Source organism: Chrysoperla carnea, chromosome 3 (genome assembly GCF_905475395.1).
Source record: "Chrysoperla carnea chromosome 3, inChrCarn1.1, whole genome shotgun sequence".
NCBI classification, from domain to species: Eukaryota; Metazoa; Arthropoda; class Insecta; order Neuroptera; family Chrysopidae; genus Chrysoperla; species Chrysoperla carnea.
In genome coordinates this window covers 44419172-44441006 of record NC_058339.1, presented here as the reverse complement: position 1 = coordinate 44441006, position 21835 = coordinate 44419172, and the positions used below count along the sequence as shown (strand labels likewise).

General features: G+C 27.3%; 1 protein-coding gene across 2 annotated transcripts in view; it reads left to right on the top strand.

Moving 5' to 3' along the window:
• The window catches only part of LOC123296688 (hepatic leukemia factor), a 91900-nt gene that overhangs the window by 13527 nt on the left and 56538 nt on the right, over positions 1 to 21835 (top strand). Inside the window, exon 1 of one of the 2 annotated variants that reach the window (XM_044878271.1) lies at positions 8624 to 9213. The exons of the other annotated variant lie outside the window; for it this stretch is intronic. Coding sequence (XP_044734206.1) covers positions 8868 to 9213 — 346 coding nt within the window. The 5' untranslated portion in view covers positions 8624 to 8867. Of the gene's footprint in view, positions 1 to 8623; positions 9214 to 21835 lie in introns of those variants that run through there. 2 annotated transcript variants of the gene reach the window in all.

Genomic DNA, 21835 nt, shown 5'->3' with positions numbered 1-21835 from the left:
ATTGATAAATTAATAAATTCATTGAATAATATTGTGCAATAATCGTTATAATAAAATGTCAAGTTGAAGGAGAGAAAAATGGAATGTTTTGTTTGGGTGTAGTTGCAAATACGAGTGTATAGAAGAAAAACAAACAAATAAAGTGTACCTACAACTTGTTGCTCTCTGCATGCTTGCTTTTACAAAGATATATACAAAGTAAAGGAGTTTAGTTAAATTCAACCTTGATTAAAGATGTTAATTATTCTATCAGTTATTAAATTCCATCTAGTTAATAGAATCAAACACGTCTAACAATCAAATCGCCTTAATTAATGTCAAGGCATTTATTGTTTTTAATAAAATCGCATACAGTTAATTAATTATGTATTTATTTTAAGTATTTATAGATAGTTAATAATAATTATATGCAGAAAAATTATTATTGATTTCAATTAAAAATATTTATTTCCATTTTGTCATTCATTCAAAATTGTTTGTCTTTAGTGGTTATGATAATTATTTTGTTAATATACTGATATACATTTATGTAAAGAGGCGAGCTTTCATTATTTTCAGATCGTTAGAGAAAGAAGTGTGTGATTTTAAAAACGCTGTAAAAAAATCCCATCAAAAAAGATTGGAGAAAATTAATATTTCAACTTCTATAAGACAAAGTCCGCCTGGGTGTAAACATTTTTGCAGGCAAGTTATTCACCATACGCTGCAGTATTGTCAGTGGGATTCTTGGTACGCAACCTTTCTTTGGCGACCTCTCCGACTTTAAAGCCGTTGACTGATGTTACCGCACTCCTACTGTTCTTTAGGAGCTCCAAATAATTCATGGAGTACTGGCCGGGAATAAGCCAACTCTTTTTTCGTTTTTACAATTGACCCTCAAGTCTTTTACAAGGTCGAAGTGTGCCCTAGCCTATACTGAATGGCATAGAATAAGCCACGATTTAAAATTGCCGTATAGGAACTCAATGCAGCTTAAGCGAATATATTATTAATTTTGGAAGTAAATTTTTATTTAAATCACATTTCAGTATATTTAAAAATAAAATTGTCAAATTATAGTATCCCTGTTCAAGTTTGACGATTTGCATCTTTATCGATCATTGATATCTCCTTGATGAATCAAAATCTTTTGTATGTTAAAATATATTTCTCAGAAATTATTTAGTGTTTTTATTTTTAGATATTTATATTTAGTAAATGTAAAATCGATCAAGTACTCAGAAAATCAGCTAGCATTTAAGTGCGAAAATTTTTACCACTGTTTCGAAATCGGAATTTTTTTTAAAAACAAATTCAATAATATCTAAAAAAAAGTTTCCGTTGTTATCATGCAAGATCAATTAAAAGTCTCTAATTTGTGATCAGATATTCTGATTATTTTTGGTAATCTGATTGATACTATTTTAAAATTTTAGTGATTGGTAAGATTAATTATTATTGCATATGTATAAAATCAATTAATTATAAATTATAATGAATCCCAGTTTTCGGAACAGCCCTGGTTTGATTGAGTCCCGATTATCAAGATTATCTCTCTCCCACCCCCGCTTGGAACGGGCCATGCTACTCAAATGTAATTATATTTTTTTCCGGCACACTAAATTTCAACAAACAAATACATACTTAACTGTTAACTTTTGTAATAAAAATTCAATATTTTTGAATTAAAGACAGCATTACCAAATATTTTCCAATCGTAAATAAAAAATTTTGAATCGTATTTGTAAACCTATCAAAATTCTAAAGATAAAATTAATTATAAAAAATTATCACCATGGTCAGAATCATAAACCGCCTTATTTAATAAAATTATTATGAATATGCTAAGTTAATGTAAAAAGGTGTATTTCTATTAAGGAAGTTTTTTTTTTTGGCTCCAGCATACATAAAGAACCGGTTATAATAAATAATATTACTAAGGTGTACATAAATTTAGAAGTTTAGTTGATACCCCCGATTCTATTTATGGGAGGTGTATGCCATCTATATTGAATATTAAATTTTTCAAATTAATAATTAAAAAATTGGCCACGATTGTTTTTATACGCTTATACAAAAATTATCGTCATATTTGTTTCATCGTTAAAATAATAATCCATATTTCAGGTATATAGATTTTATTTTTGTGTAATCGAAAAATAAATAAAAAAATGATTACAAAAATTCAAAAACCTAAGTTTTTTGACTATATTATTACTGTAAGAAAAAATTATATAGGGATAATATCGTATTTCTTCTCTTGTTTCTCTTTTTAGTGATCTAAAAGACGGTATAAGGTCGACCTTCACACATCTGAGACTAGATGAGACATATTTTTTTTGAAATTTAAACACTCCTATCACAGTTTTTCTATCGAAAAGTGTTCATGACTATTTTTTATTAAATTGCTTTTAATAACTTTTTCCATGAATTGTCGGGCTAGCCTATACCATTATTTTGTAATTATATTCCTTCCGTTACCAATTTCGATTGGTTAACAAATCGGTTAACAGATGGATGGCGTTGGACCTTAGGTCTCTTGTACTATAGGCATTTCGTTGGATTTTGGAACTTGATATGAGTAAAATAAATTTTTGTAGCATGTGAAACTCATTCCGTTTAAAAGAAAGAAATAAAAGAAATTTGACGTATCGTCAAAACCTAGTTTAACGGGAGGTACTAGCCATGTAACTGAAATTTCTCCTCCTAAAATTGTATATGAATACGAAAAAGAGTCTCTACTTTATGCAAATCACATTATAAAAATTATAAATCTGCAAAAAATTAATTGTTTAAAGTAATTTTTGCATTATTACAATAAAATAATATTAATTTATTAATAATTTATATATTTACTTTCTTTTACGCGTGTTGTATGTACGCAGATATGGCTGGCTGTGAATATAGAAATAAATTTTAAATATCTTATTTAAATTTGATAAACTGATTTCATTTGCAAACATTAACTTACAGATGATAATATGATAGACTACTATTATAAGCTATTAATTGCTATGTTATTACAATGTATGTAAGTATAATTTTTTTATGATTTAATAATTATTATAATTATATTAAACTTTTTTTATGATGAAACAAGCGTGTTAACAAGGAAAAAAATTTTAGTACAAACGCCAAACAAACTTTATGTGTGGATAAAATAATAGAACTGGTTGCGTGTTTCAAATAAAATATAATTAGGAACTTGTAAACTTCATGCGCATGCTAAAAGTTTTGGGTGAAATGATTCACCCGGAATCATGTTGAAAATAACGCTCCTATGTAAAAGTAAGTTTAAGCACCTTGGCGTAAGTTTTGCGCGGTGTAGAAGAATATGTATGTCACTCCCTTGGTGTCTCACCCCTGCACCAGCAAATATATATGACGTTGCTAAATCCTAACTCTGCATAAGTTTTCGAAACGAATTAAATAAAAGTCGTAGAGAAATAAATCACGTAGGTGTTCGGAAAATGACGTGAAATCAAAATTTTTGTTAACTTCCTATACTGAAGTTACCGGATTTATTTCTGTACGGCACTTATGTAATTCGCTTCGAATACCTACTTATGCAGAGTTATTATGCAGCAACGCCATGCATATTTGTTGGTACAGGGGTGAGGCACAAGAGGTGTGACATTCATATTCTCACCTGTACCGCGCAAAACTGGTGCCATGGTGCTTAAAGTTACTTTTATCTAAGAATAGTCCTTTCCATTACCGCTCTAGTGCGCACTATTACCGCACAAAGTACAATACATTGATTTTTTTCAAAATAAAAAAATATTTTTGTATTTTTTTTTTCAGCTTTAAGCAAAAAAGTACACTTGTGATATTTCTCTAGGCGCTTAGTTTTCGAAATAAAAATTCTTGAAAAATTAAAAATGCAATATTCGATTTTAACAAAAATGTGTTATTTTTTCAATATCTGAGGGAATTCACTTAGCTAACGCAGCTATGAATTTTTTTCTATAGTATTGATCAACTTCGCTGAAGACTTAATTCGGCCATATGTTTTCAAATCCAAAATTGCCCTAATAAAATAGATACAATTAACTTTTGTGAAAGGAATTATTATAGATAATTTTTAATTTTATCATCCATTACTATTGTCTGATAACCAATTACAAATTAGTTCCAAATTAACAATTAAACTTAAGCCACCCACTATAATTCAAAATCAAAAAACAGAAATAATAATTTATGATGTTTAAATAATTATAAAAGTATCTAATCAATTAATTAACAAAAACAGAAGAATATTATTGAAAATTCAAACATTTATAAGGGGAAAGTTGTTAAGACTAATCAAATCTTGAATTAATAAATATAAATTTTTGGATATATTATAATTATTGCTTTAATTATTTTTGTAAAACATGTTTTTTTATTTTTATTTATTTTAAATTTATTATATTCAGATATTTTGGAAGACAGGAAGTGTTTTAAAAAAAAAATTTTCATGAATTTAATTCTTTCCTTCTTTGTATTATTTGCCTTTGCTATAGTATTCTTTCTTTCTCTTGTAAAAAAATATGAATAAAATAAATAGAATGTGGGTAAATTACGCGAATATTATATTTAAATTGAGCTTTTTAAAAAGGTTATTTAAGTGCAATCAAAAATTATGTATGGAAATTGCAATATGCGGGAAACGCTTTCTAAATCATAGCAATTGATTCGTTGTTCCAAAAAATGTGCTATAAATCTTTTTTTATCTTTTGGGATTTTCGATCTAGAATTCCTTTTAGGATAGGATGTGACTCTTTTTATCAAACAATATCATTTGCACTATCTAAATTGCGTGTTTTATAGTTATTCCTTCTAAATAGCTCTTATTAACTTTCTAGTATAGGAAGTTAATTTAATGGGTCTGATTTTTGAAATCGAAATTTTTAACAAAACTTTAGGTACGTTTCATGGTTAGGACAAGGCATTAACAGCAATTTGAAGAAGAACTATGTGTGTTAGAGTGTATGCCGAAACGTATTCTCGTCATAATGATCCGAAAAAAATTTCATAATATTCGGTCGAGTCGTTTACGAAAGAGAAAAGAGTCAAAAAATTTATTTAAATTTTTTTATCACTTTTATTATACTGGAAAGTTATATGTGTGGCCCTCGAGGGTCGCACCAGGCCCACCCCACGGCTTGTTTATCTTTATTTTCAAACTTGGAACACTTTGATTACTTACACAATTCAAGAAAAAAATTTTAAAAACTGCATTTTAAGAGGATACTTGAATTTTTATCCTTGATTTTAAAAAGTAGTGTTGACTTATTACAATATTATACGTGAAGATATTCGACTTGAATAGTAGAACAGCTGTTAAAATTTGAGAAAGCTAATATGTTCCTGGACTTTTTTATTTTTAATCTTTGGCGCAATTTACCAACGGCCAATATTAAAACAGGTTGCTCAATAATATATTAAGTTTGTTAAAAGTAAATTATTTTAACTAATTAAATCTATTACTTAATATTTAGAGAAAGAATGGCTGAAATAAAAAGTGTTTTTTATCTTTTCTTTTTTTTTGTTAACTACTTTCATTTATTAATAAACATGCGCTTACCAAAATCCGTACACACACAAACATACACAGTACACGCCATTTACACACAATTCGCACATTTATAAAATAAAATGTATATTTTTTGGGCTACATTGAATAAATTAGAGATCGGTGAATTTTGAATGTTATAATAAAATTAGTCAAACGTAAATTTCATAATATTATCTAAAATAGGTATGCGTGTAGAGGGAAGTTGTTTTAAATTGTATTTCCGATTTTATTTTATTTGTAAATTAATTTTTTTTTTTAATTAAAGAAATAGATTAAAAGAAACAGTTATTTATCATAAAAAGACATTAATGACGTCAAAATTTGGTACTTCAGAATGTCTTAGCCCGAATTGGCGTTAGGAAATTATATATCTTTTTCAGCTATAGAAATTTTGAGTTATAATGATAAAGGGATAGAAATTTTTGTATTTTTGATCGAGTTTTTGATAAAATTATTTACATCTTCAATCCTTCTCCGAAATACGAATTTTTTTTCTAGACTTCAATAAAAGTTGAATAGAATAATCTCGCTAGTTTCCCTCTCAAACAAGCCCGTAACTGAGTCCGTTTAAAAGTTACGGTTTAAAAGATGGCAAATACTGCTTAACATTTTGTGAATTTATACATTTGTTAAGTTACGATACCTTTAAATGAGTTAGATATCGCTAACAATTTTTTTGCATTGGGTCAGTACAATCTTCTAATTTTAAGCTGAAAAAATTCTGTTTCAGTCATTTGTTAATTATTTTGATATCTATGTTTTAAATAAATATTCGTAAAATTCAAGTTTAATAATTTTTCGATTAAACTTCTCAAGCATCCTTAAAAAAAACTATTAATTTGAAATGTATGTGAATGGTAAAATTTCGTGAACGGACCATTTTCATTATAGTACAAAAACCTTCAAAAGCAGTGGAATCAGAAAGATTGAGTTTGGTCTCTTTATCGTTATTAGGCTAACTTTAAAAAAAAGTCATGTTTCACCTTGATTTTGGCAATGAAAAAATTTAATATCAACTAAACCTAAAAATGTTCCATTTCAGTTACCTACATAAAAAATTCGATACATTAAAATCAATGTTATTGATACCAATTAAATTTTAAAAACAATAATCAAATAAAATTTTTCAATGATTGGCAGTTGAATTCAAAGATTTTTTTTGATTAAATTAAAGAAAATCAACATCGGTTGTCAGAATGACTAACCCAAAATTCTAAATGACTTTTGTAAACAATGAAAAATTGTGTATTTTATAGTCAAAAATATTATAAACACAAAAATTTCAGACTTTATTGTCTCTTAATTTTGTTTTACTATCTTTTTGAAAACTCATATCGTCATATATAATGTAATTCAAAAGTGTATTAAGCCAAAATTCTATTCCGTACAAAGACCAGGATAATATTTTGAGATAAAGAAGTTTCGGTCTCATGATTGGATGGATCAGTTGCGTTTTATTTTTAACTATTATTTAGCTATTTTTATTTTTAATTTGACACTTTGCCCCTTAACAATAGTTTATTTTCGCCGATCAAAGTTTATTTTCGTCGAAAAAAATATTTAAATTATTTTAGTCATTAAAAAATTTTGTCAAAAAACCTTCTTAAAAAATGTACTTCTTAAAAAACCAGAAAAAAAGTTAGTGTTGGTGTATTTTAAAGAAATTGGTGATCTGCAATTTTTTATCCGCCAATGAATGTCCTTTTACAGTGAATAACTGTGACAAAAACAAAACGAAAATAAATAGAAGCGATTTTTAAAAAAATACTCGTTTGCTATTATTGTATTTCCTACAAAAACTAAATACTTCACACTCTGCGTATGCTTCCAAAGTTTATAAAAATAATTATTTTTCAGGGATTAGATTCTTGGAATTAATCTTCTAACTGTTACAACTTTTGGCAGAAGAATGTGAAGAAAGCGCGTGACAAAAAAAAAGAGAAAATTTCAGAGCAATGATTTAAAAAGTTAGAAAATACAAAGTTTTCTTCACTTCACGCTCTTTAAGCTTATATTTTACATTAAAAACGTATTAAAACAAATTTTTTCTAAGAACAAATTTTTTGTCATCTTACTTTGATGACCTTGCGTAAAAAAACGTAAAAAAGCTTTCTTCACTACGCCATTTAAGCTTATATTAATCAGCGATTGTTTAGTTTTGTACAGAAGGTCAAAATTTAAATATATAACAACAATAATAACGCGAGATGATAAGAAATATAACAAGGCAATATAAAATATTAAAATTCATAAAAATGAGCAATTAAAATACAATATTCAAATAAATTTATGACACATGAGATTAATATCTGATAGCAAATTGAGAGACACGCTTTTAATCAGCTAACAAAAAAATTAGTATCTTTCTCTTTAAATAAATAAATGAAATCATTGAAAATGAAAGTGTTTTTACTGTTGATAGTGGGGATGCGATGATCATTGATGGATTTGAAACATGGAAGTGAAGTGTACACTATTGACGTGCACGTTGCACACACAGTGAAGTGCTTAGCTCGTAGTCGGTTATTGCTGATTTCCAGTACTATACAGACATCCGTGTATATAGCAACCAAACCACTCACTCGATCAGTAGGTACTCACACAGTCATAATTTGTGGTAGGGCTAGTTTATTCTTCTATATTCAACCAACACATTTTCAACTCCAACCACAATCCGCACTGAATTGACTCACTAAATGAAAGGTTTTATTCACTAAGCTTGTGCTTGTCTTTCGGTAATGTTTGTTCATTTAATTTCGCTCAGTGCTTGTCGTTGTTTCCAAATATAATTCGCGATAGGCAGGAGCACAAAATCCAAAATTTAAACATCATAATAACAAAGTGCGTGCGTAAAAAACTAAGTGTTTTTTTTTTTAAATTATATTTTTATTTTTTTTTTCTTGGAAAAATGGAACTATAATGTATTTTTTGATGTGCAAAAAATTTTTTGAAATTGGACTAAAATATTTTTTTGTTTGTGACATTTATTTTTGAGAAAAAATTTTGTTTTTTTTTTCTTGCATTTTGAAATGTTTTATTTTCAATTTTTTTGAATTATTTATAATAAAGAAATGACGATTATTAATTACTTGTATGATGCACGCCATATTCAACGTGACTTATACAGGTATTGAAATAGGTATTTCTAACAACCATCAAAACATGTGCATAATTTCTGCTACTTATTAGGTATATTTAGTGCTTTATTTTTGCAACAAAAATAAACTATTTTTTATTCATATATTTTGAAGTGATTAAATTTAGTTAGTGATTGGATATTTTTGAGTTTATTTCAATAGTAGAATTTTTTTGATATTTTTGAACAATTATGAGTTTTGCGATACCAATTAAAAGTGAGCCAGCAATGATGCAGCAACGTACAAATCAAATACACCATACAGATTTTCATAATCCATCACATCAACAAAATGGTCCAGTACCTGCTGCTATAGCGCCCACAGCACCAATAACATCACTTCCGGGTGCTACAACCGGTGGTAATATTGTTGCGAATCAACAACAACCACAACATCAACAAATTGTGATGCCTGGATTTGGTGGAGGTTTACCACCTCATTTACAAACACACACAAATAATAATGGCTCAACAAATCAGGATGATCAACAATCCCGATGGTCACAGTATCAACAATTATGGCGTCAACATGTTTACGGTAGGGAATTATCAAAAATAACAAAAAAAATTTTTTTTACAATTACAATAAACCTTGAAAAATTTAATATGTTTTTATAATGGCTCCGCTATCTTCAAAATTTAATCATACACACAATAAAATATTTTTCGGTCTGTCAAGGTTTTTTTGATATGAAAATTTTTCATATTAAATTACAATTTTTTTTTGACGTATACGCGATATATATTTTGTTTATTGTAATGCCACCTTAATCTTGAAGGGCATTATTTTATTGATTTTGAAAAATACAAATAAAATTATTAATTTATTAAAATTTTTTATTTATAATTAAAATCTCATTTTTGTAGTCTTAGAGCTAGCTACGAGTCTTAAAACCTACAGAGTCCTGCTAAACTCAATAGCTTATTTATTAATTCTTAAAATTAAGTAAAATAGCACCCACAATTAAATTAAACGAGAGATGAACTGGAAAAAGAGTTCATCTCTCGTTTAATTTAGGGAGAAGGGAAATAGGTTTAATTTAGAGGAAGGGTTGTTAGTTTTTTATAAGGAACACTTTGTTTTTAAACTTAGTTCCCCCCTAAATGTTTCTTGTTTTGGGAAGTGTCATTGATACTAGTCTCAAACGGTAGGGCAATTGGCATTTGAATTGTAAGTAAATTCGAAAAAGTAATATATAATATGTAATTTCGAATTATATAGTAATATATATTATAGACAGGTACTCCTAGACCATCACAATATTCGTCTACTTAGTAACAAAAGGATACTTCTTTCTCCTAAGTATGTTAATAAAATTACTATGAAACCTCTCAGCGTTTGGAAAAAGGAAGATTGAGAAAATACATGAAATGATTGTTTCAAACAATTTTTTCAGGAAGATCACTCATTTTTGAATTTAAATAATATAACACGGTTTTTGAAAAGGAAAATGATTTATATTTATATATATAAAATTTCTTCTTTATATTTATATATATAAAAGAAAAAACTGACTGACTGACTGATCGATCAACGCACAGCTTAAACTGTTTGTTCTAGAAGAGGATGCAATTTTTGTATAGAAATATTTGTCAATAATTTTATTGACAAATATAGCTCAACGTTTGCTATAATGTCATGTAAAATTGCAGTGTAAAGCGACTGAGTTAACTCCCAGTAATAAAGAACACTTGAACATGATTTATAAAATCTTGAAGTAAAGAAATTTTTCTAGTTAATACTTTTATCCAACCATGGCTCTCGACAAACAATAAATTTATATTTTAGTCATTAATAAATTTATTTATAAAAATCCTTGATTGAAATATCCACTTCTCTATTGAAGTAATCAAATCATAAAGATTATTTCAATACATTTTTCTCAGAATATTAACTTATTTGGGAAAATAAATGCTGAAAATATTCATGCGCAAAATATATTGGTGTTTTCTCGATTTCTTCAAAAAAATTCAAGAACGCTTGGAAAGTTTTTTGTTAATATTCGATTTAGAAACAATAGCTGCAAATTGTAATGTTTTAATAATTTTTTTTTACATTAATCATTGGAAAATGTAAAAAACTAAATATTAACGAAGTACGGTCTTTAAGAGTTCTTAAACGTAGGACCATCCTGTTACGTTTTAATAAAAAAATTATTTTTGGATTCACTAAAAAGCAGTTTTTTGTCACTGTTAGATGCAATTATTTGACAATTTCTTAAAGCAATACTTCAGAATTTGAAAACACCACAAAAATTAGTTCTTCAATGACAATATTAGCTCTTCTAAAGTATTATTCCAATATTAGCTCTTAAAGTTTCCTTTTACATTCCTGGATAATTAGTATAACCTACATTTTAAATGAAAATTTCTACCATGGAAATTGTTTATTTCTTCTCAATGGCCATTCATCTTTCATACATAGAAAATTATAAGATATCAAATTCTTACTTATTTTGAGGAAAAAACCTTGGAGAATCTTATGAAGTATTTGTTACAGCCATGAAAACTTTTTTAGAAATTCAATAGTTTTGAATCAAAACGCTGTTACAATTACTCTGCCATGACAGAACATCAAGTGTATCTGAGAGGTTGCAAGATATTTCTATATCTCTATCTCTATATATTATAAATGCGAAAGTAAGCATGTTTGTTTGTTTGAAACTGTACAGCAATATAGCTCATACTTCAGAATAACACATGAGATATAATTTATAAAGATATATTTAAAAAAAAAAAAAAATTTAAAATTAATTAAATTTGACATTACCATAAATTACAGATTTCTGTAAAAATAGTCAATATAAAATATTTCACGGTCATCTTTTCTGATATACTCAATGAATAATTACGACTATTATACATTTAAAAAAATAGAAAACCATACACATATTTTACCTGTGTAAAACAATCCTTACCATTATTTCGAGTGTTATAGAAAGGGGATAAGCGGGAGCAATCTTTATCAATCTTTATTTTTAAACCCAGCAAAGCGGGTGAGTATCACTCTAGTAAATTATAAAAGGAAGATTGAATTTATTTAGTGATTTCTTTTGCATCATGCACTAATAGATCATTCTGTAGATATATCATCTTTAATATACAATTCAAGGTCATTTTAATTGCAATTTATTTACCTAATCATAATAATAATAATAATTAATTTATATTCTACAAAATGTAATAAATTATTTACCTTTTTTACAAAGTGTATGCATGTGTATGTGATAGGAACTCGATACACAAAACAAGTCAAAACCTTTTTACACCATCGCATACCTTTTACGATAACAACATACCTTTACATTTTGCTTATACAAAAATTATAGTTTTATAAATAATAAATTATAAAAATATTTATTATTTTGTATATATATTTGTGTATAAGGATATTTTAAAACAATATTCATCGTATTTAGTTGATATTTTTTTTTATCTATTTATAGTTAAATTTCTCAAGGACATTGTAGGCTATTAATTTATTTTATATATGTCTTGTTTTGACCAACTTAAATAATATCAATTTTTAATATACAGTACAGTGCGGTAGTCTATAATTCATACGTACCATTTCCAAATTCCAACCTTTAAGAAATTGTTCTTAAACACTATTAAAAATCAGATTTAAAGTTTTTGTCCCATTTCTCAACAATTCTCAGTTAACCTAATAATAGTTAATAACGTATTTATAATTTTATTTATAAATTTTAATTTTTCTTGTCGAAAATTATACCTAAGGATTAGAATTTCCCACCTCTACGTGCCTGATATAAAATTTTGTTAGATTGATAAAATTTGTTATATAATAATATTTCTATAAATAACATTTAAAAATTACTATATTTAATCAGTTCATTAATTATTTTGTATCAAAATGATATTTTTAGACTGGCGTTTCATTGCCCTTCCTTTCAAAATGAAATTAATTGTTGAAAAATATGAAAAAAGAAATTTATGCAACCTGTATAGGTTTATAAATTTCCACTTAACAAAAATGGGTTCCTTTTATTATTATTATTATTATTATTATTATTTATTTTCACCATAAGATACAAACGTACATAGGTATAGTCAACATGAAAATTAAATAAATTAAATTAAACTATAAATAAATTAAATTAAACTGTATGGGCACGACGTTACAATATGCTTCTTCAGCTCACGTTTAAATTTTGGCATGCTCTCTATGTTTTTTAACTCTCCGGGAAGATTATTGTACAATTCACTTCCAATAATTTCCGGAGAGTTTTTGAACTTTTGCAATCTGTAGTTTGCAATATGCAAATCATTATTATGACGAGTGTTATAATCATGTATTTCATTTCTAAGTGGTAGGTTTTGATAATTTTTTCTGATAAATATTAATAGCTCGTAGTAATAAATGCCATAAAATGTTAGCAAATTATTCCGCTTAAAATGATTAACACATGATTCTCGATAATCAAGATTAAACATGAGCCGAATAATTCTTTTTTGTAGTATAAATATTCGTGTACAATCTGAACATTGTCCCCATAATATTACACAATACTGCATGGCAGCATATACAAACGCATAATACACAGCCAATAAAGCTTCAGTGTTATGAGTTTGTTTTAATTTTTTGATATACAAATAAGCCGTGCCTAACTTTTTACACACTGTATCCACATGTCGATTCCATTTCATACCTTCATCCAGAATTATACCTAAAAATTTCATTTCGCTTACTTGCGTAATCGGATATTTTATTGATGACGTAATAATTGATGCATCAATAACTTTATTTTTAAAAACTAAAAATGTTGTTTTAGTCATGTTTATAATTAAATGATTATTTTTGCACCAATCAGCAAATTGTTGTATTACAATATTCATTTCATTCATTAAACTATGTATATTATCTGAAGATAATATCACAGAGGTATCATCTGCATACATTAATAATTTACCATACTGTATAAAGGACGGAAGGTCATTTATGTAGGTCAAGAACAATAATGGTCCAAGATTTGAGCCCTGTGGAACTCCAATGTTGACACAGAGTGGGCTTGATTTTATACCTTCAACATCCGTTATTATTTTTCTATTATCTAAATAGGACCTAAACCAGGAAAGTGGAAGTCCTCTTATCCCAAGACTTTCTAATTTATTTAACAAAAACCTGTGATTTACCATGTCGAAGGCTGAAGTTAAATCAAAAAATAGTGATAAAACATATCTTTTTTTATCAAGTTCTTTTAGAACATGATGCGCAAATTCATTACTTGCCGAGCAAGTAGAGTGTTTGGGTCGGAATCCATGTTGGCATTTAGTCAAGATGTTTTCCGTTTCTAAAAACTCAGAGAGTCTATTGTACATGATTTTTTCTAAAATTTTAGCAAATTGCGGTAGTAAAGATATAGGTCGGTAATTTAAACCACGGGCCATATATTTCACTAGCCACTTGATGTCTGATATCAACAAACCTATCGAGTAGGGTATCAAAATATATAGGAAATTAAAAGGGCATTACAAAAATATATATAACTAGAGTGATACCCACCCGCTTCGCTGGGTTTAAAAGTAAAGATTGATAAAGATTGCTCTCGCTTATCGCCTTTCTATAACACTCGAAATAATGGTCAGGATTGTTTTACACAGGTAAAATATCGTATGGTTTTCTATTTTTATATATGTATAATAGTAATTATTCATTGAGTATATCAGAGAAGATAGCCGTGAAAAATTTTATATTGACTATTTTTTACAGAAATGTGTAATTTATGGAAATGTCAAATGACTACTTTTACAGAAATCTGTAATTTATGGTAATATCAAATTAAATTAATTTTAAAATTTTTTTATTAATATATCTTTATAAATTATATCTCATGTGTTATTCTGATATATTAGCTATATTGCTGTACAGTTTCATTAAAAACCATTAGCTAGTTTTAGCATGACAGCGTAACAAACAAACAAACAAACAAACAAACAAACAAATATCCTTACTTTTTCATTTATAATATATAGAGATTATATGTTCATAGTATAGAAAGAGTGTACCGAAAGATTTCTTAAGATTTTGTTGAAATGACTCTACCTTAAAGAAATGATACCTTAAAGAAAGAAACTTAAAAATATTATAACAAATTAAAAAAAGTGCGTATACTACTCTTAGACAATCTTATTATAATATTTAATTTATTAAAATAGGATGTAACATGTATTTTAGAAAATACAATTTTGTTTCTATATTTTTTTATTGATTTTACAAATTAATTTTATATTTAAAGGAAATTGCTTGCAATCTTGACTACAATGTTAGTATATATGTGTACGTTAACATACGCATTTGAAAGTTTATAATAAAGATTTATGATGTGAATTCTAATAAATAATCATTAGCAGTTTTAGGACTTCTAAATAAACTCATAAAACTAACATAATTAACGGTTTTAAATATAGATACGTATTTAATTTTATATCCTTATATTTTTATTTTTATTTTAGCTATTTAGCAACTAAATTTCATATATCTAAGCAATTTTTTAGTAATAAATATAATAAAATACGAATCGCCCATCGACCATAAATAACCATCAAATAACCTTGGTTAATTTTTTTCTATCAATATATGGTGTCATGCTATGGGTAAAAAAGTTTGAAGTTAACTAATGATTGATAAACAATTTTTGGATTTTTAGTAATATAAATAACTAATTACCAAATCTTTGAATTTATTTTTTACTCATTATAATTTTTTGTTATATATATTATCTTTATTAATTACTCAAAAATATATCTATAAGGCGCTGTATGCTTGATTACCACAGGTGATATGGTGGAGGGTATAAATAATTGAAGAGAAAAAAAAGCCAAAGGTGGACCTATGAAATTTATTTTTGCTATGATTTATATTTTTTAATTTTTTAATTAAAATTTCTTAAAAAATATATTGTCGTGGGTGTAAATATATATCGTAACCACAAAACTATGGCTCACAAGACCATGGCTGAACCAACGACGTTTTCATAAAGAACGAGAATCGTATCCACAACACCAAACCCTCATTGAGAATACTCGGATTCTTTTTGAAAGGCCGAGCTTTGCTAGTTATTGAGCCGTTTCCGAGATAAGATACCGAAATAAAAGGTCCAAAAACCCACTGCATACTAAATTTCATTAAAAGCGTTGAAGCTGTTTCCGATATAAAAATAATAGTTATATCGATTTTCGCCCCGAAACTCCCTGCATACTAAATGGCATGAAAATCTTTAGAGCCGTTAAAGTTTCCAAGGTAAAACGACGTTTTCTAAAAAATGAAACCTAGATAAATTGACTTTTCGCCCCCAAAACCCCTTGCATACTAAATTTTATTAAGATATTTAGAGCCGTTTCCGAGATTCCAAATATGTATATACAAGAATTGCTCGTTTGATTATATAAGATATAATACAGAGTAAATACACGCTAAACTAATGACATAAATGATCTATATACAAATAAATTCCCTATAATTGAATGAAAATTATCTCTGCTATTGTACCAACAGTATGTTAATGAGTCACTGAGTCAGGTTAACGGCGCAGCGCAATATTGAAGCAGTATCACGGGTTGGTACATATCTTAAAACATGCATTCAATTTAATCATTTTTCCCATTTTACTTTTATTGTATGTTATTGCGATCTTAAGTTGTGGCTATGTAATAATTTATGATTATGTTAAAGAAGTTGTTTGCATAGATCAATAGAGGGGGACCCCGGAACACAACACATACATAACATACTCGAGACATATAGTCGTCTGTTTGTCCGTCTGTCCGTGCGACTCTATGTTTGTTCACTTCTCCACCATTACATCAAACAATATATCAATTAATTTCATGTAGTTATTTATCCTACCTTTACAATTATTGTTTGTTTTTTAACGTTGTGTGGTTCTTGTCTCGAATGCGAATCTTTGGAGAAAGTAATTTTTATGTTTTCTTAAAATTATATATTTAAATGTTTGGTCATTTAACAAAAAGTAATGTTTTTTGTTTATTTTTAATGTGGCCTAAATTGTAATTTCTTGTATATTAATGTCCACTGCTAAAATTCGTGACACGATTATTTATCCAATATATACAGTGTATTCAATTAAGTTGGCACCCATTTGGAAAACATTGTTTAATGAACAAAAACGTATTCTACATAAAAAGCTTCTGCGTGGCTAAAACCTTTATTCTAATTGAAAACCACGGTCAGATGAAAAATCCGTTTTTTTTTTCATTTATTTTACTTACTATTTCTCATTATTACCTTGGTAATTTATGTCAACAGATCGACATTTACTCTAGGATGCACGGACAAATCTGTTTTTAGTTTAAGTAGATGGATAATATTGGATATCTGACCGTAGTTTTAAAAAGGATCAATTTTTCTCAATAAATATTTGATAGTGTGAAAAATAGACACTGTACACTTAGGAAAGACTTATTTTTTCCATCATAACTCGTATACAAATGTAAAAAATAGATATTTGATTATTTCATAATGCTTTCTAGGCCATGCAGGAAACAAATAAATAATAAAAAAAGTTTACATGTAAGGTGCCGACTTAACTGGACACACTGTATATGTTTTATCTCTAAACTATATCTCTATAAGGTCCATTAAACACGGATGCAGCAAAGACATTCTTAAGCAAAATGTTATTGCTTAAAAAATGTTGGTTTTTACATTCATTTTAAAGGAACAAATAGAAACAGAACGGTTTCTTGTATTAGATAAATGTTTTTCATCGCAACAAAAAAATTTGTTAGATCTGTGCCCGTTGAAATAGTTTTTATATAAAGTCTTTAACTTTCCTAAATTTGCTTTTATGATAAGTTTAAAAATTCACTGTCTAAAAATCATTATCTAATAGCAATTATCTAATTACAATATCTAATAAATATTTTCATTGTAATTAAATTTTGGTTTGTGGTTTTTTACAAATAAATGTACAGCAGCAAGCAACAGTTACAGTATGATTCAAAAGTCACTGAATATTTAAAAAAAAAAAAAAAAAAAAAACAGATTTTATTCAGGCAGAGGTCACACGAGCGTTGATTTTAAAACACGTTTTGCAAAAATCACAGAAAGTTTTCTTGCTTATGGCCTCAAGAGTCTATACATGCATTTCAAATTATTTGACAATACATGCATACTATCTTCGATAATACTGATACTATATATATATAGTATCAGTATTATCGAAGATAGTATGTATAATCAACCAAATTGACGTCCGTGGCTTTCATATCTATTTAACACAATGTATTGCGTAAACGCATGGTTGACGCATAAGTGAAGCCTTAGAAGAATTTACGTTTTTGATACAACATCTGAATTAGAGTAGAGTAAGGATAAAAAGTATGATAAATTTGAAAACAATCTGTGCTGATATAAAAAAAAAAACTTTTAAAAAAAATAAACGATTTCAAAAGAAAAACTTTTCCAAAACAAATTAATATTCACTAAAAAGTAAAAAATAACGCTAATATAATGTACTTAAAATTATTATTTTTGGAGTCGGTGTCAGCCAAGGAAACAACTCTGACAGAACAGTTTGCAACATTAGCTAAGCTTACACCAACTCCAAAAATAACAATAATTTTAACTACATTATATTTTCGTTATTTGTTTTACTTTTTAGTGCATATTAATTTGTTTTGGAAAAGTCTTTCTTTCGAGGTTGGTTTTCTTTTTGTTAAAAGTTTTTTTTTTTATTTTGTGATTTTTAGTAAATCTGAAGTACGCTAACTAATTTGTCACTAAAAAAAGTATCATCGAAATCGGTTGACGTGATATTGAGTTATTCGTCGTGCATACTTAATGCAAATTTAAGATTTTTATGGTTTTCTCATGGATGCTGTTGTCAGAACTCAACCAAAATGAAATGGATTCACACGGGAAGCACCTACAACTTTCAAATAGATAAAGAAACGTAAAAATCGGTTCTTCCAGTCGAAAATTCTGAGGTAACAAACATATTGAGAGAGCCTCCTCCTTTTTGTTTGAAGTCGGTTAAAAATGAATGAAATTTGCATTTCTTATTGCAAAATTAATATCAGTGTGCGGTTTTCCTATTTCAATTTATTTTTTTAAACATTATTTTATTTTATTATTTTCACTTTTTGCGATGGAATTTGTTGAATATAATTAACGCTTGTGATCAATGCGTTATGCTCTATTGATTAATAAGAAATGAAAATAATTAGATTTTTTTCACACTTAAGATACTATAATATTGTTATATAATCAAAGCGTTTGATTTTATTTCAAATATTTATGTAATCAGGGACTAGAACCATTATCTTTAACAAAAATTTGTTTACAAGTATTACAATTCAACCGGAAATAAAAAAATTGTTTTAGACTGATAACCAATCAATTCGAATATTTAGATAATAATCTTCACAATTTTTAAATTCTACTTTCTGATAGAATATGTAGATGAAGAATTCATCTTTTGCTTGCTTCGCTAAGATTACAGTAAGGGTCGAATAAATATTACATGTAAGGGCCGAATAAATAAATTTATCCAACAATACAATAAACAAAGTTTATTTCAGACCTTAAACTCCACTCACCTACCCATTATTTATACCATTTCTGGCGATGACGACACTCAGTAGATGTCAGTATGGAATTGAAATTATAAAAGTTACCTAAATTTTAAGAATAAATGAAAGTGTTACATCTTAGCTTAAAAGATATAATTAATTAATAATCACGTATATTTAAATGGTTAAATTGGTGTTTTGTGACAACTTACACGTAAAAAAACAAAATGTAAATATTATTGATTGAAATTTTTATTGGATTTTGCAATAGTTTGAAATGTTTTTGCTGTACGTACTATCAAGGTCAAATTGCATACTGGACAAGCATGACTAATGTACAGAATCTGTTGTTAAGAGGAATATTGGATTTAAAAGACCATTTGATTTAAAAGTAAAAAAAATCATTACTTTTTTAAATTAAGTTTTGCATTTGTATAGAGCAAAAACCTCAAACCGATCAAAAAATTCAATGTTAATAATATGAGGCTGTATTTTATTAACCGACTTCAACCAAAAAAAGAAGAGGTTATCAATTCAACTGAATTTTGTTTAATGTGTGTTACCTCAGAACTTTCGACTGGGTGTACCGATTTTAATGATTCTATATCTATTTGAAAGCTAGAGCTTTCCGGGTGGTCCCATTTCATTTTGATTCAGTTCTGACAACGGCATCCATAAGAAAACCATAAAAGTATTAAATTTGCGTTAAGTATGGAGGCGAATAACTCAATATCACGCCAACCGATTTCGATGATTGCTTTTTTAGTAACAAGTTAGTTAGTGTACTTCAGATTCACTAAAAATAACAAAATAAAAAAACTTTTAACAAAAAGAAAACCGACTTCAAAAATAGAAAAACTTTTCAAAAACAAATTAATATGCACTAAAAAGTAAAAAAAAACGATAATATAATGTAGTTAAAATTATTGTTATTTTTGTAGTCATAATTTTTTGTATCGCCTGTTCGTTGTTTTTTTAAGCTCCAAAATGAATGAACTGTTTACAATCCCGTTCAACATTTCGAAACTATGCCTTTCATCTTTTATTGTTCTCAAGATGTTACATCCTTGAATTGAAAAAAAGAATTTTTTTTCTTGCTTATTCTAAGAAGTAAAAGCTTTGGAATGGAAAGAAACTGCCGAGACAGCACTTACGTTTCATATAGCTTAGCGTGTCAATATAGCAAACCAAAAATCTTTTTTTTTAATTTTTTCACTTATGGCATATCTCAAAAATGGCTCAGTTTTCATGTTAGTGACAAAAATTGCGATTCAATTGAATTTAAAGAAAAAATGTTCATTGCTTTTCGATACTTGCTTAACTATATGACATCGAAAGTTTCTTATATGTTGCAGATTATATTTCTAATTTTTGATATAAAAAAGTTTATTGATTTTAATAAAAAAAAACAAAGAATTAATCAAATAAATTGTTCCATAGAAAATTATATTAAAATACCATAAATATTATACTTATTAAAATCTATTTAAACAATTTAAAAAATAATAAAAATTACTAACAAGCCTATCAAAAAAAAAAAAAAAAAACGTTCACACACAGGTAGACAGAGAATGGTGGGTCCACCAAATCAAATTTTTTATTAAAAAAAAATTAAATCACGATTTATAAAATTTAGTAGGAGTAGTTTTAAAGGTAAAAGTTGTATGCGTACGTAGGCTGCTTGGCACGATAAATAAACAAATGTATTTTATTCTTCCGGTATTTTAAGGGAAAGTTGACTTTATGAAATATGTATGTGTGTGTAAGAATTGTGTGTATGTCACTGTAAGATTACAGAATTTGTTTTTATATCTGGTTATTTAAGGTATCTTTAACTTTATACTCATTGAAAAAATCGATGTTTTTCTGATTGTCTTTTATACCATATATTCTCTTACAATTTCAAAACAAAATTCACAAAGATATTTGCATACAATTTTATAAACGTGTGCATAAAACAGATGTTTCATCACTTTCTACAAAACTTTAAATGGTAAGTATTTTCTCGAAATGCTGTTTTTTAAATCGGCTGCCATTATAAATCGAGTTCTATTTGATCGATTTTCTTACATCTTGTTTGTATTTATGCGTAATTAAGGCTTTTAAGCATCCACCACTTACTTTAGTAGCCTACTTTTTTCGTTTTCTTTTACGAGCAAAACAAGTTCGAAAATAAGAACCTATTTTCGGACATTTTTTAAATATACCTCTGTGTCACAAAAATGCACGTGTTTTACCATTCTTAATGTTATAGCTATAACATTATATGCGAATTACATGTACTGTAATAGTAATATCACTTAATATGGATCAACTTTTGTGTTTATTTTGACTTAAAGTATACACCATTTAAATAAAAGCTAGGGGGGGGAGTTGCTTAACCAAATATGTTATCTATAATATCCACTTCTAAGAAATGTCTATGTTGGCAGTGGATTGGGGCGATTTTTTATTAAGGCTTAAAGTTAGCCTGAAAATTTGTTATCCCCATTCTTCAAATATACCAATTTGATAACATTTGGCTTTTTAGCTCGCGACATATTGGAATTCTAGTGATTCTTAACTCTAAATATGAATTATGTATAAATTTATCGTAATTATATTTT